This window comes from Ambystoma mexicanum, chromosome 14 (genome assembly GCF_040938575.1).
Source record: "Ambystoma mexicanum isolate Mex_15411 chromosome 14, UKY_AmexF1_1, whole genome shotgun sequence".
In the NCBI taxonomy this organism is placed as follows: Eukaryota; Metazoa; Chordata; class Amphibia; order Caudata; family Ambystomatidae; genus Ambystoma; species Ambystoma mexicanum.
The window spans coordinates 104,322,188-104,348,964 of record NC_090940.1 but is presented as its reverse complement, the minus strand read 5'-3'; the positions used below and the strand labels follow the sequence as shown (position 1 = coordinate 104,348,964).

Genomic DNA, 26,777 nt, shown 5'->3' with positions numbered 1-26,777 from the left:
AACGCTTCATCTTAATAGCATTTAGAAGCCCCTTCCATGATATGGTAAGTTTGTCCCATTTCATCATATCACTATATAACCTCTGTAACAATGGGAGGTAATTAACCCAATAGAGCCCAGTCAATTCGCTCGTAATGAGAACCCCAAGATATTGAAACATATCCTCGCCCTCCTTTTTCCAAGCACGCCAATCCCTGTATCGTCCGATCGCCCTCTCGATCAAAAGGGAACAAAATAGATTTTGACCTATTAATTTTAAAACCTGAGAACTTCCCATATTATACAATCAATTCCAATACCGCCGGGACTGATTCCAGCGGGTTCTGTAGGTGTAACAAGATGTTTGCATAGAACCCCAATTTAAAACTGCAATTCCCCCACATTTATCCCTTGCACTCGAGGGCGATCCCTTAACCTCTGGGGCAATGGCTGGAGCAAAAAGGCAAAATGAAGTGGTGAAAGGGGGCAACCCTGCCTTGTACCTCTAGACAAACCAAACCCCCCGGAAAATCTTCCATTTGCCACAACACGCGCTGTGGGACCTGAATAAATAGCCTTAATACCCTTCAAAACGTTGCACCCAAACCCATATGTGTGCAATACTGCCTCTAGAAAGGTCCAGTCAACTCTGTTGAAGGCCTTTTCTGTATCTATGGAGAGCAACTTGGGATTACCTCCCCTTCCCCGAGCCAAATCCATGAAATGCAAAGTTAAGATATGATTACACAATTTCACCAAGTGCAGAACTTGCAGAGCGGACGACGATTTATCAAAAACAGACATTCGTCCGTCCTCACCTGGGGCCTTACCCAACTGTAAACACTGAAAAGCCTCCACAATCTCCTCCTACATAATGGGAGCGTCCAAATTAGCCACATCATCAAGTGAAAAGACCGGTTGTTTCAGTGAACTCAAATAGACTTTCAAACGCTCAGCTTCCACTTGCCCCTTCACAGAGTAGAACTCCTCATAGAATGCTTCAAACCTATCAACAATCCTCTCGGAGGTCATAACTCCACAGCCATCAGTCCCCCTCCCCACTGTTATCCACCTCTCAAGCACCCTGTCCGTGAAGGCGGGTCGCTAAAATCCCATCCGCCTTATCCCCTTTTTCATAGTACTTTTACCCCAAAACATTTTTCGAACCACCTTTGTCTACTTACAATGATTTCAACTCCTCCCTTTTACCCCAGACCTCCTCTGTCAATATCCCTACACCTATCTCCAATTCCCAAATTCTGTTTTCCAGGATCCCAATCTCCATTCTCAGCCTGTTTTCCAACATTCTCTCCCTTTCCTTTGGCGCTTCCTCCCTAATCAACAATCCCCACCATGTCACTTTGGCTGCATCCCAAACATAAATCTATCTCCCCAATTTCATTGAACAAAAAAAGATTCCTTTATGGCCCACTCCAGTTCCTCTGTGAACATCAGATTCTTTCAGAGTTATTCGTTACAACGCCATAGAGTGTACCGCATGCTCAGCACATTCAATGACAAATCCTGGCACATCGTCTCATGGTCCGTCAAAGCTAATCTGGGTTATCTCACAACCCAATCCCCTCTCCCTCAGCTCTCTCTACAAACAAATATAATCAATGTGATTATAGGTGCCATGTGACGGAGAGAAGAAAGTAAAAGCTTCATTCTGAGGATGAAGTAGACGCCACACATCATATAAATTGTAAGAGTAGAGTACAAACAGGCTTGTAAGCCCCCACAACTCACTGGGGGAGTCCAACCACCATCCCTGGGACCCATCTATCAAGCAGCAGAACAGACCACATGTTGAGGTCACCCCCCAAAACCAAATGCTTGTCATATTCCCTCCTAACCTGCGTGATTGTTTCCATCAAGAGTCTTAGTTGTCCTTGATTAGGAGCATATACCGTTGATAACCATGCACCCTCTAAGAAACCAGATACCATCAATACCAGACCATCACCAGTCCTCCAAACAATCATATCATCCAACCTAAGCCTCTTGTGCAAACAAATCCCCACTCCTCCCTTTTTGACATCACTAGACGCACAATGTATCTGTCCAATCAAACCACATGGAATCATCCTCTCCTCCCCCTGCAACAACCTTGTCTCCTGAAGAAATGAGACATCAATTTCTTCCCTTGTTTTCTCCTATAATCTGGGATCCTCCTCTCTTCCCCTGGTGAGTTTATGTAACAATTATCTTTCCTTTTGGGCAATTTCTTATTTCCTGAATAGTTCATAGTGTTTGATTTCCATTTGCTCTTTATCTGGATATAACTATTCTCAGGTTTACCTTTGATAACCTGCTGTGTTATTTCACTTAGGCCTTCTTGGTATTTACTATTACGAATTGGGTAATTCCCAGAACTGTTCTCTTCCACTCCTCTTTGTACTGACTGTATAACACTTCCTTCTAAACAGAGATGCATATGAGTATTCCGAATATGATTCTCATTCACTCTCGTTATGTTTTATCTTGTTCGACTGTGTGATGAATATTCCAAAACAGATTCTCATTCACTCGCATTATATTTGCTTTCTTTTTACTGCGACGAGGTTGAGCATTCAATAATGATTCTCATTCACTCGCGTTGTGTTTTCTTTCTTGACTATGCGGAGTACGAGCATTCAAATAATGATTCTCATTCACTCACGTTAGGTTTTCTCTATCTTGACTGTAACGAGTATGAGCATTCCATTAATGATTGTCTTCATTTACTCTCCCGTTATCCCTATTACTTTCCGTTCTTAGGGTTAATGTAACTAGGGTTTTCATATGTTGAGGATTGGCTTCCTCTTCTCTTTCCCGGCGTTTCTTGTCCTTTCGCCAGCTTCTCTTCCCTGCGTTCGGCGTAGATGGCGATCTGGTATCTCAGGTATTGATTTGTCCTGAGTCGGCTGTGTCAGACTGCTTTTGGCATTGTTATGCGGACCTCTGATCCACCATGGTCCTCCCGTGGTCACGCCACCACTCTCAGATTCTTTCTCTGTCTTGTGTTTGGGATGCCATGCGTCCAGCTTCAGTTCTCCCTGCTTCTCGGCTACCAATGGTAGCATGCCCGTCAACTCTCGGTATCTCGCGTCTCGGCTCTGATTTGCTGTGGATTCTGCTTGTTTGCCCTTTTGAAACTCGCAAGCTCTTCTTTCATTTCTCCAGGCTACACCCCCTTTTGGATTGACGTAGCCGTGGGGCTTCCCCTGAACAATTCCTTGCTCCTTTTTCTCTTTCTCTTGTGGACTCTGTTCTCCTCCATACGTTCTCCTCTTCGTCGAAGTGGAATTGGGGTTTAGAAGGAGGTTTTCCATTTAGTTTTGGCAAGAACACATATTGGACTTCCCTTCACAGATATTGCCATCAGAAAGGTTTAAAGATTTTATTTTGAAAGGCCCTGTCCTGGGAACGGGAGTCCTTGTCCCCAAACGGGGAGTCTCTCCCAGTGAGATCCCACTTGCCTCTACCCCTATGGAGGGTATTGCAGAGCAGGCACCCCTCCAGCCTCAAAGGGGGCAAGAGGGGCTCCCCTTGGATAGAAGGGACAAATTCCTGCAATTCATCACAGCACCCTTATGGATTCCTATCTGTGCAGCCAGCACTGCTCGGATGTCAGGTGGGGCCTGTTATGCAACACCCACACTTCTGTCTGTGTCCGTAAGATTTTTCTGATTTAGAAGTGAACCATGCAGACTTCAGGGACACCTGCACATCAGAGGTGCTATTGAACAGATTCGTTTTTTTCAACATCAGGGCCTCTTAAAGGGCAAAATCTATAGCAATCCCTGCCAAAGGTCCAGGGCATGGTGTGGTAGGCCAAGGGATCACAGCATTCCTCCCCTGGGCCCAGAATCACATAACAAGTGGTAGCACCCGGCCTGATGACCTCTACAAAGAGAGACAGGCAGAAAACTGTCACAGAACCTAGGTAGTGTAAAACAAAGCAAATGCAAAAACAGAGAATAGATGTTAAGACTTAAAGATAAAGGTTCACAATAGCAGTGATTTGGCTAAGATTCCAAAAAGACAGGGACAGGCAGATTTGTGGCCAAGGATCCTAATTTGTTGGTGCATCGAACCTAATTATTGGAGTTCTACTCCAAATGTTTAGAAACTGTGCTAAAAAAGGACATGGCTTTCTTCAGAAGTGCAAGTTGATGTGCTCTGCATATGTGTTCTAGGCTGATTACTGTTGCAGAGATCGGAAGCCATCAGAACTGCGAGATTCAAAATGCCATACAAAATCAGGGAACACTAATTGAGTCAGGATGCTAATGAGAGGCAGGGTTCGGTGTTACAGCTGTTACCACGCAGAGGTAAGAAAAAGAGGTTAACATTAGACAGATATTAGAAAAGGTTTCTTTCAGATAGGTTGTATGAATAGTGAGGTTCAAGAACATTGTGCTAAAATATTTAGGTTTACAGGTACCCTCACAATTTCCTCACAGAGACACTGAAAAATTAGTGTAGATATCAGCATTTAGTTTGGTCTAGTGTGATTGAGTACCCGGTCTCGTACTAGGGACTGCTATGGAGGTGTCCCCTGGTCACTGTGCCTTGGTCCCCTTCATAGGACAGAGGACAATCACACTAACATAGTACATGACAGCTTGGGAAATGCCATAACCCTCCTCAGTCCCATAATTAGGCACCCGAGGGCAGCCACAATAACCTGAATCCTACCCAAAAGAAAGAACCCGAAGCTCTCTCTACTCAGACCCAAATTCCTAGAAAAGAAAAACAAAAGCTTCCATTCAAGTGAAGTCCATTTTTTTCACCCAACTGTACCTGTGTGTGTTTTGATACTGTTACACATTTGAGAAATTGACTCAGAGCACCAGTAAACACTTTGTGAGCTAAGGAGACCTACACTTGAAACAATGCTGCACGTTTGTGGGTTTCCAACTGCAGAGTGCTCCTCTTGTGAGCTCTGGAGACCTGCACTTAATGAAATGTTGTAAGTCCTTGCTTTCCAAGCCATGGATTTACCCATGTTAAGTCCTTGCTTTCCAAGCCATGGATTTACCCATGTGTGGAACAAAAGTAACAATTAATTATTTCCTGGCTGAGCATTCCTTAGTGGAGAACACAATGTTTAAAATCCACTGAGAACCAACACTTTTTAAATATCCAGTGAGCTTACAGTGTCAAGAGTTTTCTTAGCACTTAACTCACATGGTGAGGGTACCAAAAGGGTGGATCCTTCACAGGCAGGCCCAGAGAGAGAGAAGGCAGGTCGAGATGGACATCAAGATTGCAGACAGGCCAGATGAAGGCTTGGTCCAACCCCCTTGGCCCAAAAAGGATGCCAGGTGCACCCAGGAGTTGTAACCAATATCAACCCTGCTACAAGACACACGTGCAGACCCTCACCAGATGCACTAACCAGGGGAAATAACAGGTTTCCTATAAAAAGCAGACACCAGTCAGCCAGTCTGGGCTGAAGGAGCAGGAGACTAGAGTTTGGTGATGGCTGGAAAATGGACAGAATTGGTGAAAGTGGTGGCTGGAGAGGTGGCAACAGTTGTGTGTAGGAGGCGGCAATGAGAGCAAAGACACTGAAGGGAGAGGTGGTAAAATCAAGGGTGCAGGTAGAGGTGGCACTCTCAGGAGGAGAGAATGGTAGTCAGGAAGAGTTGGTAAGATCCTGGCTGCAGGAGGAGGTAACATCAAGGGGAGAGGGTGGTCATCAAGACGAGGTAGTAAGATAGAGGAGGCAGGAGGAGAGGGTGGTCATAAGAAGGATGTGGTAAGACAGATGTGGGTGGTGAAGGTGATAACATCAGGGGCTTAGTGTGGTACTGAGAAGGCAATAACTTCAGTCCACAAAGTGATACAGCAAGGGGCAGCAGTGAAAACCTCAGTTGGCAAAGGTGATATAGAGGAGCAGGAAGGGTTAACTCCAAAGCGAGGAGATGCCAGTTTGGAATTGATAGCGCCAGGGGAAACTGGTAGTTTGGTGGTAGTGACATCAGGGGGAGGAGGTGTAGGCAAGATGGTGATCTCAAGCTAGGAAGTGGCCCAGTTAATCCCAAGGAGAAACAATCTTACATTTTATTTCGGAATATACCATTTATATTTTAAATTGGCCCCTTCTTGTGATTATCCCCCTAATTAAACCTGTTGAACTCAACCTAGGGTTTTGCCGCACTTCTTGGTCTCAGGTCAAACCAGTTACAGTAGTTGTTTCTAATGTGAAGGAGTCTCTGGCAAGTCAGTGGACACGTAGTTATGAATAATATAATCATGAACAACCAGACAATGTTAAACCAGAAAAAAGGATTAGGTAAAAACATAACTAATATTTTTGGGGAAAAGATAACAAATGCACATCATATACTATTGCAGAGAACCCCAGAGCTCACTAACATTGCGCCCCCAAATAAACTAAAAGGCCATGGTTCAGCATTTCCATTTTTCTTCCACACCCCGGCTTGGTTTACCATATTCACAGAGATAGGAGAGAAAACACACACATGAATAAATGACTCCGCAATTCACCCACCACTGTCCTCAGAAATTGATACAGGGAACACATGTCTTCCTACAGCCAAGTATGTATGCATGGCACACTTCATTCATAACATAACATGCGGTCCTCTAGGTGTCATACGACAGGAGAAATTAATTCTGGAAAGTGTCTGCCGACTCAACCGGACAACAAAAATAATAGTGTTTCCCCTCATGTGTAACTCAGAGTCTAGCCAGACAGCATATTTATTATGCCCCCCATGATCAGGTCTCTACTTCCTGCAACTGTTGCTTTCTCTGTTGAGTCTCTCCATATCGCTACACAAGTCCAAAAACGACGACAAGGTCCTTGTACCCTGCAATCTCAATTCCTTCTTCTTCACCATCTCTCAGTTCCCTGTGCCTAGGATTCCCCAATTCAGCAATCACTGTGACCTCCAAAGAGCGTGAGCCCCCTGGGCCTCTTGTGGTTAAAGGAATTACTCTGTGCACAGTAAGAGAACCAGAGGGTGGAGTACGGGCGGGCCCCACATATAAAAGGGTTGTGAGAATGTACAACAGGCTTTCCCCATTAACTGACATGTCAAGGATCTATGAATATGATGTTTAGAGCAATTGTTCAGGTGCTTCACCTTAGCCTGAAGATTCACAACAGATGCAAACGTACATTTTGGAAATTTGGTGTGCGACTTGAGCTCCTTCACAATCTAGCCCCTCAATCTTGTTTGCCACCTTGCAAACTCTTTTTCAGACGAGTCAATATGAGCACTATGATTCTAATTTTGACTGCGCTGCTTTAACTTTAGACTCAATTTTATGAGTGGGAATTTGTAAATCACGAGGGGCATCCAGTAGTGTGCTGCCACCTAAAGGAAGCCTCACATACCACTCCGGCAACCTTAGGAGGACAGTTTCCCTCAATGCTCCCTCTCTGCAGCAGAAGGCCTAGGACCGAAGAGGTTGCCCCCCATGGCCTTCCCCTTTGTATTTTTAGAAGACATTGTAGCAGACTTGCACAGAAGTTGAAATACAAAAGAGACACTGTAAAGGGTGCCAAGCTAAAAGGCCATTGTGCTGACCATGAGGCTCAATGTCTCTCTCACATATATACTCTGTGTTACACACACCCATCACTGCAATCAATCCGTAGGACAGGCAAAGCACTTAGCCTACTATGACGCTCTTCAGTCTCTGTGCAAGCACCCACTCTTCTCTTGTGCCTCAGTCGCCCACAGCATTAGGAGCAGACCCGCCAGGGGCGGTATCTAGTAGACCCCTACAGCATGTCACTCTTATCATCTGCTACCAAGCACTGCTACCAAGCGCGGTCGCTGCTCTGCTTCAGTGTCTGGTAAGAGTGCAAGCCTTATCATCCCTCTCCAATTGCATTTGGCGCCATGTTGTAACCTTATGTGAAAGTGTGGCAGAGAGGGGAGCCCCGAAATGGTAGTGTCAAGCCACCTAGTGTGTTGGTGTTCTCCAATTCAGCGTCAACTCCAGCCTCAGCCGCCATAGCCAGCCCTGAGAGAAAAGCCCTGCGGGATCCAAACAGATGAACGGCCATCGTGAAGCTCTGCAGGCTCCTCCCCCTACCAAATAAGGTCAGCGTTGGTACTGGAAGTGTGCTTGGTGTCAAAGCTGTTATGGGGCTTGTTCTTGAGCAGTGCAGTGTCATGCAATGTCCTTTGTTTGTGAGCTTGGCCAAGAACTTTGTTGGATCTCATTGTTCTGAACACTACTTGAACAGGAGTCATGCTAGGCTGCAGAAACGGTGAATGAATGGTTCATGTAGGAATAGTGCAAGAGATTCCTAAAGATATAGAATTCTATTAGGACTCAATGCTTTGGCCTTAATATGCAGATTGCAATAAATGGTCTTCACTGTGTTTGGGAAATAAAAACAGTCAGGCTTATGAACTATAGCATTAGCAGGCCATCCAGCATATTGTGATTTTGCTAACAATAAAGAGCACATTTGTGCTTTTAAAATGTGATCTGAAATGTTTACATGCCACTAAAAAAGTGCAACATGTTGTATTTTACTCATCAAATCCATGCCAGCAGCACCAGTAGCCCCAAGTCCCACACATCACTTATATGAAGGACCACCCTTTGTAGGATATTGTTTTAAATCTCAAGGCATAAAAAGGGAGTTAAATGCAACTATGCAAGCTTAATACCTGCATATTGCTATTTTAATTAAACATAAATGTGTCAAAATGTGCATATTTGTGGTACAATACTTTCCAGCTGCACAATTTGGATATCAATGCTAGTATATTCTGTGTGGTCGGATTATGGATGAATTCCTGTGTGTTCACGGGATACTTTCCTAATCTGCTGCTTGCTGCCCAGTTATCTAAACTGAATAGTTTGAACAATTACTTTAATGCCAGTCTAAGAGTATTCATTATGAACTCTTACTGCATTAAACCCATCAACTATACATCATCTTAGACTTTAGCGGACAGTTCCTGCTGGGAAAAAATTCTCTTACATGATAAAAATATTTTTACAGTTAGATATTGACTAACTTGACAGAGTAAAGGAACCTCACCTTTAAAAGCGAAACAATATTGGTAATACATAAGACACATTTGTATCATGACAATAGCATGGAAAATGGCCGCCCATACATGCTACATTGTAACACAATTGGCGCTTGAGAGCTCAAGAGGTAAATCCATTGACATAAAATGGTACGAGGCAACTTGGGTCGGCCTCTGCAACATTAATTCTGCATATAAACAAAGGCAAGGGTCAATTAAATTGTCATGACAACCTGATAAAAGTAGTCCTTCTTCTTCACAGACATGCAAAGGCAGGTTGGCGTATTCATTGTGATGGCCGTCATACTGCTTTATACACTTCAACGTCCTCATATCCCACATCTGTATCTGTAAACACACAGACATTTGTTGTCACCTGTGCCAAGAATGAATCATGGCATAAAAGTCCACAAAAAGCTCCCAAAAACCTAAAAACAAACAGTAAATGGACTAAAGAAACAGAGAGTTCAATGTATAGGTAGGGCATTGACAGATGTTGCACAGATGTATTGTAATTTAGCATGTGATCAACCAATTCAAAAATAAATGTTTTTTCTTGACAAAGAAAGACAGACACCTTCGGGACGACAGCCACGTCTAGTCCATTGGTATTTCATATTGAGAGCGTGGGAGCCCAGCCACCCAATTGGTGAGAGGAGGATCTATTTGACAGACTTGTTTTAACCAGGATTGTGTTCATAAGTCACACAATCATTTCCTTTAGCGGGCGTGCACTCATGCAAGTTCACTTGAATTAGTCAATTGGATTAACTTAAGTCTTATGATGGAGGCGGTGGCTGGAGCGTGTTGTGAATAGGAAGTATTCACACATGCTCGCAGTAATGGATTCACCATAAAGAATTCACATGGATTCACCATAAAGAGCGTGACAGCCAACATTATGCGGTTCGCCATGGAGCACAAGAACGCCATGGACGGGATAGCTGGGCTAGTTTTGGTTTTGACAAAAGAGTTGCTGAAACCAGAGGAGTTCCCATCAGCAGGCAGGTTAGTATTCCTATCTTCCTATTGTGTTAAAGCACAAGTGTTCTCATGCTCTATACAACTATTCTGTAGATACCCAATTCAGATTGTTAAAGTGAGACTGTTAGGCAGAAACCTGTGCAGTTCCCTTAGGGACCACTGCAAAAGATTTAAGACTACAGGTGTTTGGCAGTAAACCCACTTGGTAGCAGACTGTACCACACAGATTCACTTGGTAGCTGTGGCTGAGCAGTCAGACTTCCCTCAAGAAGAGTTAGGCAGTATACAGAGCATACAAAATAGGTACAGAAATACAGTAGCACAAGCAAACACTGACCAGAGCTTGGGTGTAAAAGTATATAATTAGTAATTTAACACACACTTATAAAACACACTAGCACTAAATTGGTAAGATAAGTTCAAAACACAATCACTATTATCATATGTACATCCCTGATTAATTGTTAGACAAGTCTTAGTTAACACCACTTATTTCCAGACAGAGGTGAGCGCTTAACGTTCGATGGCACTCCAAGTTAAATAAAAAGGGAGGGAAAAGCAGAATTATGGAAGCACACACACAAAACACTTTTTAAAGAACCACAGCAAGTTAGGAAGGCACAGTCTACTGGTAAGCAAGGATGATTAGGTGCCAGGACCACTTTCAAGGGAGCCAGGCGGAAGATGCCCAAGATCAGACAGTTACACAGACTCTTCGAAGTTTGTGGAGGTAGTTCGAAAAAGGTTTATTTCAGTTCAGAAAAGTTAGCTAAGGTGTCCCAGGCTAACCAAGGTTCGAGAGACGAGGATTTAATACACCCCGTTCAATCGGTTGCAAGGGAAGCCAGGCGGAACACGGTACCTTAAATGGAGAGGATCCTCCAGTGGGGGCAGTTGTTCCTGGCAGCGGATGCAAGTCGCAGCGTCGTCCAGAGGAAGAGAAGATCTCGTCGTGGAGGAAAGATGATGTTACTCACCGGTGAGATGAGTGCGTGAAACCGGAGAATAGAACCGAAAACCAGGAAGTTGCTTGAAGAGCTTTGGGTGGAGCCTCCACCCAAGCCTCCTCTCTGTGAGGGAATAAGACCTTCTAAATGATATGACCTCTTGCTGTCTAATAACCAGGCAAGTGGACCGATCACCCACAAGAGCGGGGAGAACGCACAGCCACGAACCAGGCTGCAAAGGAAAGAACAACAATTAAGTGTTTTGAAGGTAGCACTTAACCCCTGAAAGCCTTACTAACCAATGGAATACCTGAGCTTTTCCCCCCCGTTGTATGGAAAGTATGGCACAACACAGGAAACCACCTAGGGAAATAACAAGACTTAGAACCTAACTAGATTAAGCTATGACATAAATCAGGAGGTGGACAGGATCTTACCAGTGGAGAAGGACTGAAGGATTGGAGGAAATCAGAACACAACGGCAGGGATAAAATAAGAAAAAGGGAAATGTTAGTAGGATACTAATACCCGAGCGGCACGAGGGTCGCACTGGTTTCGGGATGGTGCACAGCTGCAGAGCGTCCTTAAGTGCACAGGCAAAACAAAGTTCAATCCAAATGTTCAGTTCACAAAAGCAGTATAGTCTTACCACTGGTGATTGTAGAATGAAGGTAACAACCAGACGGAATGGTAATTCAGGAAGGAAGGAAGGAAGGTAGTTCGAAGGCAGGCAAGGTCTGGCACACTAGCAGGCAGCAACCATGGCAAAAACGTCTAGAAGAGCAGTCCGGGAGCAAACAGGGGTCTGATACACATGCAGGCAAAGACAAAGACAGAACCTTATGTTACAGAGTCCGTGGAAGCAAGCAGGCGTTCGGTAAACGTACGTACAGGAACAATGGCAAAACGTTAGTGCGGGTTCCAGGTAGATAAGCAAAGCTCTGGTACACGGGTAGACAGGTAAGCCAGGGAAATCCAATAACGAGTCCAGTAAACAAATCCGGGTCGATACTGTAAAGAATCAAAGGGTTGGCACTTGAAGGAGGAACTTCTAGTAGCCGGGAGTAGCTGTAAACAGAAGCAGCGTCCTGGCTGCAACCGCGGAATACATCAGTAAAGGAGGCGGGGTAAGCCAATGCGAGGCTCCACAGCCGAACTACAGCACGCAGCTAGGTTTTCTGGGAAGTGTAGTTTCGTGTTGCTAACTTCCACAGTAGCTGCCACCGTGTATAGAATGGAGCAGCATTATGCCGTATCCCTTTGGAGAGCGTTACAACCCTCCTGACCTTCCTGGTAGCCATACTTGGGAAACCGACTGCACTAGGGAGCCGAGCTGCTAAGGATGCAGGTGGCAGGGGCTTCCGCACAGGACGAGGTGAACGCCAGACCGTAACAGATGAAGGTCGTTGCACTGCCTGGGAAGAAACCAGCCGCGGAGTTCTCCGGTACAAACGTACTACCCTTTTCGGTTCGCGGTAATGGTGAAAACGTGGTATCCTGGTTGCCGGGGTGCTTGGCACAGGCAAGGCGGCCACAAGATGCTCCAGGAAGGTGAAAAGAAGGTAGACTGGTTATCCCCACCAGTCGAAAGAAGAAGACTCTCCGGGCTGGAGATGATCTCTGTTGTTGGGAAAGGTGGTGAGACGGTTCAGCAGGGCTCCACCGGTGGTGTCGTCGTTGCAGGCCGGCTCAGCTTCTCCCTCCTCGGATTCTTTAGGTCCAGTGGCGACGTCTGAAGTTCCAGTCCCCAAAGCCCTGCTTTTATGCAGCACACCCCCATTCACTCAGCCTAGCTGTCAATCAAACATGCTAAGTGGTGAGCCGGCCGGCTCACCTCTTGGGCCAAATCACACAAGAGTGCGACTTGAGTTACAACGGTAACTCAGTCCAGGGTGCCTAAACCCCCTCCCACACCCCCTGTGGTACCCAGACAGAGTGGCACCACTTTTGGAGGCTTCTGTGGAGAAGCCTGCCAAAAAGTGGAAGAAAGGGCTCGACTTGGGTTGGAGTCACAGAAGAGAACACAAACGCCATTTTAGAATCGAGTTCTGGCAAAAAATACCAACCGGCGAATTAATATTAAATAACTAAACCGGCGGTATGTTCGAGGCTATAAGAATTAAATAATTAAAGTTGGTAGCCTCGAACAATGGGAAAATCCCATAGAGATATATTTGCGGTCGAATATAAAAAGTAGTATCCACTGCCACCAGCCAAAACTCGATCAGGGGGGACGGAGACGTGCCCCCTCGAACAACAGACCCCGGGGCAATCGAATTGCCCTGACCAGTACGTCCACAATATGATGGTTTGTACTGGTTTTTGTTCATAATTTGGGACTAGCAAAGCCAATGGTGACTTTACATGCCCTGGGAGACAGTAGTCAGTCCCAGGGTATGGAGTCTATGTTGGGGGGTCGCTACGACACCCCTGGGTTATGGCGCGGAGGGTGCTGTGTAACCCACATCAAAAACACATGAGACCCTATGGAGTAAAAGACCCCATAGCCCATAAAACACATGGGAAGTTAAAGGAACACCTCAAATCATGTCTAAGAGCGGGAGCAAAAGAATGTCACTCTTAGCATGAGAGAAAAAAATAAACCCCAAAAATCCAGCAAAGCTGCTGGGGGACTCACTAGGTTTGGGAAATTAGCCTTACAGAGAATTCTCCCTAAAACTCGCCCCCCCCCAGACTAAGGGATAGGAGGATTCTAGAGAGTCCATCAGCATTTTGATGGTGACAACCTGACCTGTGCTCAATGGTGAAATCAAACCCTTGTAGGGAGATTGACCATCTCAATAGTTTTGGAGTTTCTCCCTTCATTTGCATTAACCATCTCAAGGGTTGGTGGTCAGTCTGAATAACAAAAGTAGAACCATACAAGTATGGCCTAAACTTCTTCAGTGCCCACACAATAGCAAAGCATTCTCTTTCGATTGTTGCCCTCCTTGTCTCAGGATCCTTCAGTTTTCTACTGATGAAGCAAATGGGGTGCTCCCAACCCTTCTCATCCAGTTGGCTAAGGACTGCACCTATACCTACATTAGAAGCATCTGTCTGCACAATGAAAGTTTGGTGGTAGTCAGGAGCTCTCAGTACTGGTGCTTGGTAAAGAGCTTTCCTCAGGTTTTCAAAGGCCTGACTGCATGCCTCATTCCATTTGACCATCTTAGGGAATTTTGGGGAGGAGATCACATTCAGCGGAGAAGCTATGGTCCCATAGTTCACAATGACATTCCTGTAATACCCAGTGAGGCCTAGGAAAGCTCTCACCTGGGTTTGAGTAGTAGGTGTTGTCCAATTTTTCACAGCTTCAATCTTACTGAGCAAATGCCTTATTTCTCCACCTCCTACCTCATGCCCAAGGTAGACCACCTTACTCTGACCAATTTGGCATTTACTTGCCTTTATGGTCAGATTGGCCTGTCGAAGAGCCTGCAAAACATATCCTAAGTGGTTCACATGTTCTTCCCAGGTTTGGCTGAATACTGCAATGTCATCCAAGTATGCCAAGCAGAAGTCCTCCATCCCATTCAGAACCCGATTCACCATTCTTTGGAATGTAGCAGGTGCATTCTTCAATCCAAAAGGCATAGCCTTAAATTGGTATAAGCCAACTGGGGTAGAAATGCAGTATTTTCCTTGGCATGGTCTGTCAGGGCTATTTGCCAATAGCCTGACTAAATTTCAAATGTGCTGAGGAACTTGGCTGAACCAAGTCTATCCACCAATTCATCTGTCCTTGGCAAAGTGTGGGCATCAGTCTTGGTGACTGCATTAAGAGCTCTATAGTCCACGCAGAATCTCAATTCTTTGGATCCTGCCTTTGGTACTAACACAACGGGGCTAGACCATGGGCTAGTAGAGGGCTCTATTACCCCAAGATCAAGCATCTTCTTGACCTCCCCTTTAATGTGGGTCCTTACATTTTCTGACATTCTATATCCTCTGCTTTTGACTGGCAGACAGTCACCAGTGAGTATACCATGCTGTCCCCAAGGGGTCAAGCCTGGTGAAAGTGAGAACAGAGAGGCAAACTGATTTAACATGGCTTTGCACTCTTCTTGTTGCTCAGGTGTCAGATTTGAAGAGAGATTTACTCCTTCAATCTTTTCGTCCAAGGGTAAGCCTCTGAGGAGATCAGGTACAGCTTTGCTCTCTTCTTCGACTTCTGTTGAAGCTAGAAGCAAGGCTCCTACTTCAGGTCTGGAGACATACGCCTTTATTCGGTTGGTGTGGAAGACTCTAGGAGCCTCCTTGGGATGGCCCAAATCCACCAGATAGTTCACCTCTCCAAGTTTACCCACAACCTTGAAGGGTCCCATCCATTTATCTTGCAAGGCCCTCTGCCTTGTTGGGATCATAACTAGAACTAGCTGGTCTTGAGTGAACTCAACCATGTTAGCCTTCTTGTCAAGCCAATGCCTGACCAGGGCTTGTCCAGCTTTCAGGTTATCACTAGCTTCTGCCATCATTTGTGACATTCTACTTCGGAGACCTATCACATAGTCAGTCACTCTGACTGGCTTGGGGGAAGGAGCACTCTCCAACCCCTCCTTAATCAGGGCCAATGGACCTCTGACTGGATCACCATAGAGAAGTTCAAAGGGAGAATGACCTACTCCCTCCTGAGGGACTTCTCTATAAGCAGAGAGAAGGCATGGCAATAGAAGGTCCCACTTTCTTTTAAGGGGATCCTCTAAAGCACCTATCATGCTCTTCATGGTTCTGTTGAACCTTTCCACCAACCCATTTGTCTGAGGGTGGTAGGCGGTAGAGAACTTGTAAGGAACTCCACAGGTTTTCCACATGGCTTTCATGTAGTGGGACATAAAAGTTGACCCCCTGTCAGAGATTACTTCCTTAGGAAACCCAACCCTGGTAAAAATACCAAGGAGGGCCTTAGCCACAGCCTGAGCTGTAACAGTCCTCATAGGAAATGCCTCAGGGTACCTAGTAGCATGGTCTACTACAACAAGGATAAACCTGTTGCCTAAGGAGGTTGGGGGATCAAGGGGACCAACAATGTCAATCCCTACCCTCTCAAATGGGACTCCCGCTACTGGGAGAGGCACTAAAGGTGCCACATTCTTGGACCCAACCTTACCAGAAGTCTAGCAGGTATGGCAGCTCTTGCAAAACTTATCTACCTCAGCCCCCATTTTTGGCCAATAAAAGTAGAGTGAGATCCTTTCCTTGGGCTTCTTGAAACTCAAGTGACCAGCCAAAGGAATCTTGTGGGCTAGCTGCAAGAACTGTTGTCTGTTTTCTTGAGGTACTACAAGCCGCTTGTAGTCTCCAGGTGCAGACTCAGTTGGTTCACTGTAGAAGAGATCATCTTCCCAGTGCAACCTATACTTCCCAGGATCTTGCCCATCAGCTTGAGAAGCTGCCTGTTGGCAAAGACCTTCCAGAGTTGGACATTCTCTCTGTCCCTTACTGAAGTCTGCCCTGTTGGGTCCACCTTCTGCCAGAAAAGACTGCAGCTCAGGATGGTCAACAGGATCCAGATCTCCAATGAGTTCCTGGCCTTCCACTAGCTCTTCTTCGGAGTCTATTTCCACCATACAGGGTTGTACCTCCCTCTCAGCCTCGGCCGGAGGTGGAGTTACAGGTGTAACTTTGGACAACCTTGGGGAAGTCCTTGTTGGAAGCACTGGAGTGCTTGCTGTTGGCTGTTTCTTGGAAGTCTTGGGTTTCCCCTTTGCTTCTTTTTGTTCAGTGATAGCAAGTTGTAATTCCAGTGGTGTAGGAGTGATATCTTTCTTCATCATCTCCTGGGGAGTACCTCTCATGGTTCTCTCCCTTGCAGGTCTGGTGAGCTCCTGTAACCTTTTACTAGGAGGTCTGGGGGTATGTGGCACTACTCCAAGAGTTTTCAGGTCATTACCCAACAGAACCCTTCCTGGCACCTCACTTTGTATGCTGACAGGTATCTTCACAGTCATGTCATTACACTGAATGAGAACTGGTAATTGGGGAAGCATCTGCACAGGCCCTCCAGCTAACTTGGTGAGGCGTTTGGGTGCCTTAGCAACATCCTCAGCCTGAAAAAAAGATTTATCCACCACAGTTATGCTGGCCCCAGTGTCCCTAATGGCAGGAGTCTCCTGACCATTCACCTGGACACTGTCCTTATAATACTCTTTAGTATTATCTGGGATAGAGTTATAGACATCTAAATTCCGTTGTTCCCACAGACCCAGAGACACTAAAGAAACACTGGTTGAGACTCCAATGGGTTCATCAGCCAGCAGTAGAAAGTTTCCACTTGCCATTTGTACTTCCTCCTCTGGAGCGAAGGTTAAGGAGACAAGCTGGACCCCTGAAGGTTTACCCTTACTTCTGGGATCTCCTTTCACATGGTCAGGTGAGCCACAAATGCTTTCTGGAATGGTGGCTTGCTCTGACCGCCTTCTGGTTTACCACCAGAGGGTATGCTACTCTGATTTGGTTTCCCTTGTGGTTTACGCTTATTGTTCCGTTTGGGGCCCTCTTTGGGATTGGAATTATTAGAATTCTCTTTGGAGTCCTTTTTTGGCTGTTTCCCCCCTCATCCTTTTTCTGAGTTACCCCAGAGTCTTTGTGAGTAGCCCTGTTGGCAACCCACAAGTCAGCAGCCTTAGCTAGTTTCCTGGAATCTAATTCCCTTGAATTAGCCAAGTCCTGTCTGAGCTCAGGAGAGCAGGCATCATAAATTGACTCCAACATCACAAGATTCTTCATTCCCTCATAAGTGTTCACCTTGTAACCCTTAATCCATCCCTCTAAGTTCTTCAAACTTTTACTCACCCAGGTAGCCCAAGGGGTACCATCATGCTTTTTGAGGGTCCTAAACCTCTTAAGGTACTGGGAAGGGGTCTTCCCAAATCTAGCTATCAAAGCTAGTTTCACAAATTCATAATCCTTCTTATCCTCCTCCCTCCCCAACTCCATTACCACATCAGTTGCAACAGGGGGGAGCCTAGAGAACAACCAGGAGAGTAACTCATTTCCTGTAATGTTCTGGAGCCCATGATTATATTCAAACAAACTCAACCAGTCCAATACATCCAACTTAGGTTCATACATACCCACCAATTCCTTAGGCATTCGGGGTCTTTTGGGACTGGAACTCCTAGATGATTCGGAGAGAGAAGCACTTTCCACAAACAATTTTTTCATTTCTAGCTCATGTTTGAGCTCCATTTCTCTGAGCCTTAGTTCTTGGTGCCGTTGTTCTGTTTGAGCATTAATTCTTTTGAATTCTAATTCAAGCTTCATTTTTTCTAGTTCCATATATTGAGGATTAAGTGTGGGACCTGGTAAGGGTCCAGTAGGTACAGCTGGCAGGGCAGGTAGAGGCCCAGGGGAGACAACTCTAACATCTTCCACCTCCTCTTCTGCTTCTGACTCAAAGTTATCAATACTAACATTCATATCAATATCATTGCTGTTATCTACAGTTGCTGGAGTGGTAGGTTCCTCTGAACCACCATCCAGACTTTGGTTTGCTAACAACCTTTCTATTAGCTCAATTTTCTTGCCTTTAGTCAGGAGATTCTTATGTTTACAGAGAACTCTTAAACAATCAGCAGTTTTTGTAGTAAGGGACTCTTGACTATAACTTTCCATAGTTGACAGGTTTTAGAAAATACTTCTTTTAGTGCTAAGCTTTGTGGTTAGTTGCACTAAGGTATCTTTAAGCACACTAAAATGCATACCCAATATAAATCCCACCGCTGTACACCAGTGTTAGGCAGAAACCTGTGCAGTTCCCTTAGGGACCACTGCAAAAGATTTAAGACTACAGGTGTTTGGCGGTAAACCCACTTGGTAGCAGTCTGTACCACACAGATTCACTTGGTAGCTGTGGCTGAGCAGTCAGACTTCCCTCAAGAAGAGTTAGGCAGTATGCAGAGTATACAAAATAGGTACAGAAATACAGTAGCACAAGCAAACACTGACCAGAGCTTGGGTGTAAAAGTATATAATTATTTATTTAACACACACTTATAAAACACACTAGCACTACATTGGTAAGATAAGTTCAAAACACAATCACTATTATCATATGTACATCCCTGATTACTTGTTGGACAAGTCTTAGTTAACACCACTTATTTCCAGACAGAGGTAAGCGCTTAACGTTCGATGGCACTCCAACAAGTTAAATAAAAAGGGAGGGAAAAGCAGAATTATGGAAGCACACACACAAAACACTTTTTAAAGAACCACAGCAAGTTAGGAAGGCACAGTCTACTGGTGCGCAAGGATGATTAGGTGCCAGGACCACTTTCAAGGGAGCCAGGCGGAAGATGCCCAAGATCAGACAGTTACACAGAGTCTTCGAAGTTTGTGGAGGTAGTTCGAAAAAAGGTTTAGTTCAGTTCAGAAAAGTTAGCTAAGGTGTCCCAGGCTCGAGAGACAAGGATTTAATACACCCTGTTCAATCGGTTGCAAGGGAAGCCAGGCGGAACACGGTACCTTAAATGGAGAGGATCCTCCAGCAGGGGCAGTTATTCCTGGCAGCGGATGCAAGTCGCAGCGTCGTCCAGAGGAAGAGAAGATCTCGTCGTGGAGGAAAGATGAAGGTCGTTGCACTGCCAGGGAAGAAACCAGCCGCAGAGTTCTCCGGTACAAAGGTACTACCCTTTCGGTTTGCGGTAATGGTGAAAACGTGGTATCCCGGTTGCCGGGGTGCTTGGCACAGGCAAGGCGGCCACGAGATGCTCCAGGAAGGCGAAAAGAAGGTAGACTGGTTATCCCCACCAGTCGAAGGAAGAAGACTCTCCGGGCTGGAGATCTCCTCTGTCGTTGGGGAAAAGTGGTGAGACGGTTCAGCAGGGCTCCACCGGTGGTGTCGTCGTTGCAGGCCAGCTCAGCTTCGCCCTCCTCAGATTCTTTAGGTCCAGTGGCGACGTCTTAAGTTCCAGTCCCCAAAGCCCTGCTTTTATGCAGCACACCCCCATTCACTCAGCCTAGCTGTCAATCAAACATGCTAAGTGGTGAGCCAGCCGGCTCACCTCTTGGGCCAATCACACAAGAGTGCGACTTGAGTTACCCCAGTAACAGTCCAGGGTGCCTAAACCCCCTCCCGCACCCCCTGTGGTACCCAGACAGAGTGGCACCACTTTTGGAGGCTTCTGGGGGGAAGCCTGCCAAAAAGTGGAACAAAGGGCTCGGGGTTGGAGTCACAGAAGAGAACACAAACGCCATTTTAGAATCGAGTTCTGGCAAAAAATACCAACCGGCGAATTAATATTAAATAACTAAACCGGCGGTATGTTCGAGGCTATAAGAATTAAATAATTAAAGTTGGTAGCCTCGAACAATGGGAAAATCCCATAGAGATATATTCGCGTCCGAATATAAAAAGTAGTATCCACTGCCACCAGCCAAAACTCGATCAGGGGGGACGGAGACGTGCCCCCTCGAACAACAGACCCCGGGGCAATCGAATTGCCCTGACCAGTACGTCCACAATATGATGGTTTGTACTGGTTTTTGTTCATAATTTGGGACTAGCAAAGCCAATGGTGACTTTACATGCCCTGGGAGACAGTAGTCAGTCCCAGGGTATGGAGTCTATATTGGGGGGTCGCTACGACACCCCTGGGTTATGGCGCAGAGGGTGCTGTGTAACCCACATCATAAACACATGAGACCCTATGGAGTAAAAGACCCCATAGCCCATAAAACACATGGGAAGTTAAAGGAACACCTCAAATCATGTCTAAGAGCGGGAGCAAAAGAATGTCACTCTTAGCAGGAGAGAAAAAAATAAACCCCAAAAATCCAGCAAAGCTGCTGGGGGACTCACTAGGTTTGGGAAATTAGCCTTACAGAGAATTCTCCCTAAAACTCGCCCCCCCAGACTAAGGCATAGGAGGATTAAATCCACTCCTGAATGAACCTCATACCTCTAGTCGATGATATACATTCTAGAGAGTCCATCAGCATTTTGATGGTGACAACCTGACCTGTGCTCAATGGTCAAATCAAACCCTTGTAGGCAGATTGACCATCTCAATAGTTTTGGAGTTTCTCCCTTCATTTGCATTAACCATCTCAAGGGTTGGTGGTCAGTCTGAATAACAAAAGTAGAACCATACAAGTATGGCCTAAACTTCTTCAGTGGCCACACAATAGCAAAGCATTCTCTTTCGATTGTTGCCCACCTTGTCTCAGGATCCTTCAGTTTTCTACTGATGAAGCAAATGGGGTGCTCCCAACCCTTCTCATCCAGTTGGCTAAGGACTGCACCTATACCTACATTAGAAGCATCTGTCTGCACAATGAAAGTTTGGTGGTAGTCAGGAGCTCTCAGTACTGGTGCTTGGTAAAGAGCTTTCCTCAGGTTTTCAAAGGCCTGACTGCATGCCTCATTCCATTTGACCTTCTTAGGGAATTTTGGGGAGGAGATCACATTCAGTGGAGAAGCTATGGTCCCATAGTTCTCAATGACATTCCTGTAATACCCAGTGAGACCTAGGAAAGCTCTCACCTGGGTTTGAGTAGTAGGTGTTGTCCAATTTTTCACAGCTTCAATCTTACTGAGCAAATGCCTTATTTCTCCACCTCCTACCTCATGCCCAAGGTAGACCACCTTACTCTGACCAATTTGGCATTTACTTGCCTTTATGGTCAGATTGGCCTGTCCAAGAGCCTGCAAAACATATCCTAAGTGGTTCACATGTTCTTCCCAGGTTTGGCTGAATACTGCAATGTCATCCAAGTATGCCATGCAGAAGTCCTCCATCCCATTCAGAACCCGATTCACCATTCTTTGGAATGTAGCAGGTGCATTCTTCAATCCAAAAGGCATAGCCTTAAATTGGTATAAGCCAACTGGGGTAGAAATGCAGTATTTTCCTTGGCATGGTCTGTCAGGGCTATTTGCCAATAGCCTGACTAAATTTCAAATGTGCTGAGGAACTTGGCTGAACCAAGTCTATCCACCAATTCATCTGTCCTTGGCAGAGTGTGGGCATCAGTCTTGGTGACTGCATTAAGAGCTCTATAGTCCACGCAGAATCTCAATTCTTTGGATCCTGCCTTTGGTACTAACACAACTGGGCTAGACCATGGGCTAGTAGAGGGCTCTATTACCCCGTATCAAGCTTCTTCTTGACCTCCCCTTTAATGTGGGTCCTTACATTTTCTGACATTCTATATCCTCTGCTTTTGACTGGCAGACAGTCACCAGTGAGTATACCATGCTGTCCCCAAGGGGTCAAGCCTGGTGAAAGTGAGAACAGAGAGGCAAACTGATTTAACATGGCTTTGCACTCTTCTTGTTGCTCAGGTGTCAGATTTGAAGAGAGATTTACTCCTTCAATCTTTTCGTCCAAGGGTAAGCCTGTCCAGTACGTCCACAATATGATGGTATGTACTGATTTCTGTTCATAATTTGGGACTAGCAAAGCCAGTGGTGACTTTACATGCCCTGGGAGACCGTCTGTCCCAGGGTATGGAGCCTATGTTGGGGGGTCGCTACGACACCCCTGGGTTACGGCACGGAGGGTGCTGTGTAACCCACATCAAAAAAACACATGAGACCCTATGGAGTAAAAGACCCCATAGCCCATAAAACACATGGAATGTTAAAGGAACACCTCAAATCATGTCTAAGAGTGGGAGCAAAAGAATCTCACTCTTAGCAGGAGAGAAAAAAATAAACCTCAAAAATCCAGCAAAGCTGCTGGGGGACTCACTAGGTCTGGGAAATTAGCCTTACAGAGAATTCTCCCTAACAGAGACCCACAATTCTACAATAAGGTTTTTCTGTCGTGATGGCTGCAATATTACAGGGCCGTCAGTGCACTAAAATATGCAGGAAGACTGCATGCATTTAATGGAGACCACAATGAAAATTACAACATGCTGTAGCACTTAGTTGCTGCAAAAATACCTTGTTTGGTATTTTGTCAACCATCTTAATTATTGTGATTTAGAGAAGCTGGTTTCTGAAATTGAAACGGTCCACAAATGTGCTGTTTTATTTCAATTTACAATGCAATGGTACTTTACTTTTTGATGTAGATGTTCTTCCTCAGCTTACGTTTTTATCTACAAATTCTGATTTATGGCGACTAAGGCAAGGATTCAACATGCATCCAAATGTTTGATGCTCTGTTTTCCTTCTGCCTAACTTGCTGTTGCACTTGGTGTAGTTGCCTAATCTGTAACCCTGAACTAGAGTGCAGTTCTTATACATCATATGTACCCTTTTATTCAACTGTGTAATTTTTAACTAATACCCTTTTTGAATTTCAGCACAAATGAAGCCTTTTGATCCACATTTATTGATGACCTAATATTTCACCTTGTTGAAAGGTCGGATCTAAAGGTGTAATTTATGTGAGTTTCTAAGTCACTGAAAATGTCCACCAGCCTTGCCCACGATGCTCATGCATCATGGAGGTTACAGCTGAATCTGCCAGTTGTCGAAGCGCCCATGAGATTTTAGAAGCAAAAGAAGGCTTCAATCATTGTATTGCACATTTGCACATAGAATAAGCATAAGGGATGAGCTTCTTCAGGCTAAGTCAGTGGTATTCAAACTATTTAATGCCGAGCCCCACTCAAATAAAAATATTTGGTCCCTGCCCCCCCCTTCCCAAGTTGGTACCCCTAGTGGTTCCAACAGAGTCCATGGGGGCCCAGGTTCTTAAAAAATATAAGCAGGCTTTATACTGCTTATTTTATATTAAGTGCAGTCACATTAAGCCAACTGTCATCTTTATCCCTTGTGTCCCCCCACCCCCTGAGATCCTTCGGGCACCGCGGGGGTGTGGGGGGGGGAGGGAGTAGCCCCAAGGGTAGCCAAGTAGATGTGCTGCTGTCCCAAAATATATGGACAGAATCCAGGAAGCAGAACTCAATCATATCCAATGCTCAAAAAAAGATCTAATGGCTAATCTGACAAAAATCCAAAAAAACTAAACGAGATGGTTTGGATATGTACTTTGGAAAAGGCAGCCTCATACAAACTAACTTTACATCTGCCACATACTGCTCACAAACTACACGAACTTCAACCATACGTGAAAAAGTACCCCAATAGAAAGCTGAGGAATACTTTTTTAAGAGTCTGCCTCAATTTACTACCCATAAATGAAATTTTAGAGATAGAGGCCTGGCCACTACAAACACGTGTAGATTCTGTAAAGATCTGAGCACAGTGGAAACAATTGAACACTTGTTGTTAATATGCCCAGGAGTCGACTCAATAAGAGGACCTTACCTGAAAGAAATCTTAGCCGCGGCCTATACCTATGAGGTAGAGACCTGGTGGCCGAGATTGATTGGAGGCGGTAGAACCACCTGGGTAACTGCCACGGCAAAAATCCTGGACACAATTCTGTCAACGGTCAAAAAAGGCATGTAAGTAAAATTGAAAGTAAGAAAGAAATAAAGAAAATAGAAAGCCCACTTTTAAAAACCCTTTGGGTTATATAAAGTATAAAATAAAAAAAAATACAAAAAAAAATATATGCTTAGGATTGATTCAGTTTGCTGAGAAACTGAAAGTGTGCTTTGCTCAGTATTAAGTCACTCCCAGTGGAGTGACTGGAGGGAGGCAAAGTAGTACAAAACTATGTGCACCCATGCAAGGACCACGAAGATGGGTTGCCACCAGTTACCACTCGGGCTCCATGGCTTTGTCCTCCAAGCTGGCAACATCTCTGCAGTAAACCTGCAGTCTTTGTTGTGCACGGGAAGGAAAGAGTGGCGTCACGAGCGCCATTTGGTTCAAGAGTATGAAGGGGAGGGTGGTTGAGCAATTATTCATGCTCCGAAGTAAACCAAACTGATTACTATTTACCACCACAGTGATCTTGATCAGGAATGCCACCACAGTGGTCTTGATCAGGAATGACACGGGATAGGATGTCTTTAAGCATGCCGGAGACTCTTTGCTGCGCGCCTTTCCTTTATTCAGATGACAGACAGTTACTCTGCAGTCAAGTGGTATGCCACTTGTGAGATACTTCCCAGTAGCTGACGCTCAATCCTGCATTGGTTGCGACTGCCAGAACAGTTAAATCTGTTAACCGCCCGAGTCCATATTTCCTTTCCATACTTACTCTTTAATGGGAGTGTTTTCCATTCATTGCAAACAGATCAATACAAAGCTGAACTCTGCTGGAAGGTGCAGTGGGGACATGTCTACAGACCTTTTTCTTTGACCGCCACATTTGCTGTAGTTTACTATAGTTGTGGAGCATACCAAGTAGAAGCGAAATTGATTGTCTTTTGATTCAGGCACTCTTGAATAGTTCTGCCTCAGTGCTGAACATAGGCCTACTAAGCTTGGGGAAAACTGAACTCTAGGTTTCTGAGGGCACATGCAGTATTTATGATGAAATGGAAGATACATCTGGATGGGACCAGTAAAAAGGACATGGGCTTTGCACAAAGCTAGAAGGAATTGGACTTGCAGTAAAGAATGGGTTTGTTCGACAGCCAGGAGGATAGCACGGGGGGCAACAGGTTTGTCTTGGAAGCTGGACACAGCAGAGCAACACAGGTTGAAGACCCTTAGGGGACTGGTCTTGGTATGAGGTGATTAAAAAAATATATATATATTCTCTGGACACACCACCCATCCAAGGATGGCCTGTTGGCCAACGCACCTCTTTGGTAAATGCTATGAATGGGACTGAAAACCTTTAAAGGAAGCTTGGGTCTGTAGTCTTATTCTAAAAGGATGGATAGACTGGCATCAGGTGATGCTGCTGCATCCTCCCAAACCTTTGGTATATATGTAATACGACATGAATGAGCCAATAGTTACTATAGTGGCATTTAAGCTTGCCTTTTACAGAAAGGGGCTTCTCCATTATAGATTGTTCAGATGCTTTGCCATGTGATCAGGATCATGTTAATCACTTGCTTGATTCTCAGGATAATGGAAGTTAAGGGTGCTAGCCGCTGCTTAACCTTGTATTCCTAATAAGTGCAGAGAGGTTGCCCGAAGACTTACTAATAGTTGTGCTGGCTCTTCTCATAACAGCCAATCTGGTTCCACCATTCATTTTCGTGAGGTAAGAGACCCCCTTTCTTGCTCCGCTTTGCCCCCTCCCCCACATCATAGGCTTCCTGCCCCTTCTTCCATTCTGTGCTTTCCTGCACTTTTCTGTTTTTTCTTCCTTTCTGCTCGGCCTCTGCTGTACCTGCGGGAGTGTGCAACCTCTTCCCTGCCCCTTCTTCCATCTTTTGTGCTTTCATGCGTTTTGCTGGCCTTTCTCACATTCTTCTCAGCCTCTGCCGAACCTGCGTGAGTGTGCAACCTCTCCCCTGTTCCTTCTTTCCTCTTCCCGCCCCCACCCACCACCCCTGGCTGCGATTGGATGGCCTTGAAGAAGCCAAACACCTTGCTTGGGACTAGGATGCTCTTTCCATCCAGCCTCCTAGTGTTCGTGAAGTAAGACGCCCTTTCTTGCTCCTCTTAACCCCCTCCCCCAAATCGTAGACTTCCTGCCCCTTCTTCCATTTATCCAATCATGTTGCCTGCCTCCCACGCCACCCACCTCCCTTCCTGCCCAACACCATCTGATTGGCCATAGGACCCTTCTTTTAAGAAACCCATCCAGGGCAGCCCCTGCCCGGGCATCCCTCGGCTAAGGACTCCAAGGCAAAGGACAGCGGCTCCCATAGAAGCAGCTCCAGACCGTGTTGGGCCGTGTTCACCTGAGAAGCCAGTAGCCAGCTGTCAACCATAAGCGACTGACAAGATAAGTGTGGTTTGGGTGGGGAGTACAGCAATCACTGTATTCCAAAAAGCCCTGCATCTCTTACTACCTACACAACATACACATACCATAATCAGCAAGCTAGTAAAGAATATCCCTTCGCT

The 26,777-nt window shown here is 45.5% G+C and overlaps 1 protein-coding gene across 4 annotated transcripts in view; it reads right to left on the bottom strand.

The window, feature by feature from the left end:
* The window catches only part of DCAF4 (DDB1 and CUL4 associated factor 4), a 497,489-nt gene that overhangs the window by 54,236 nt on the left and 416,476 nt on the right, over positions 1 to 26,777 (bottom strand). For all 4 annotated transcript variants that reach the window (XM_069638614.1, XM_069638618.1, XM_069638617.1 and 1 more), the window contains exon 17: positions 9,233 to 9,347. In XM_069638614.1, coding sequence (XP_069494715.1) covers positions 9,233 to 9,347 — 115 coding nt within the window. The remainder of the gene's footprint in view (positions 1 to 9,232; positions 9,348 to 26,777) is intronic.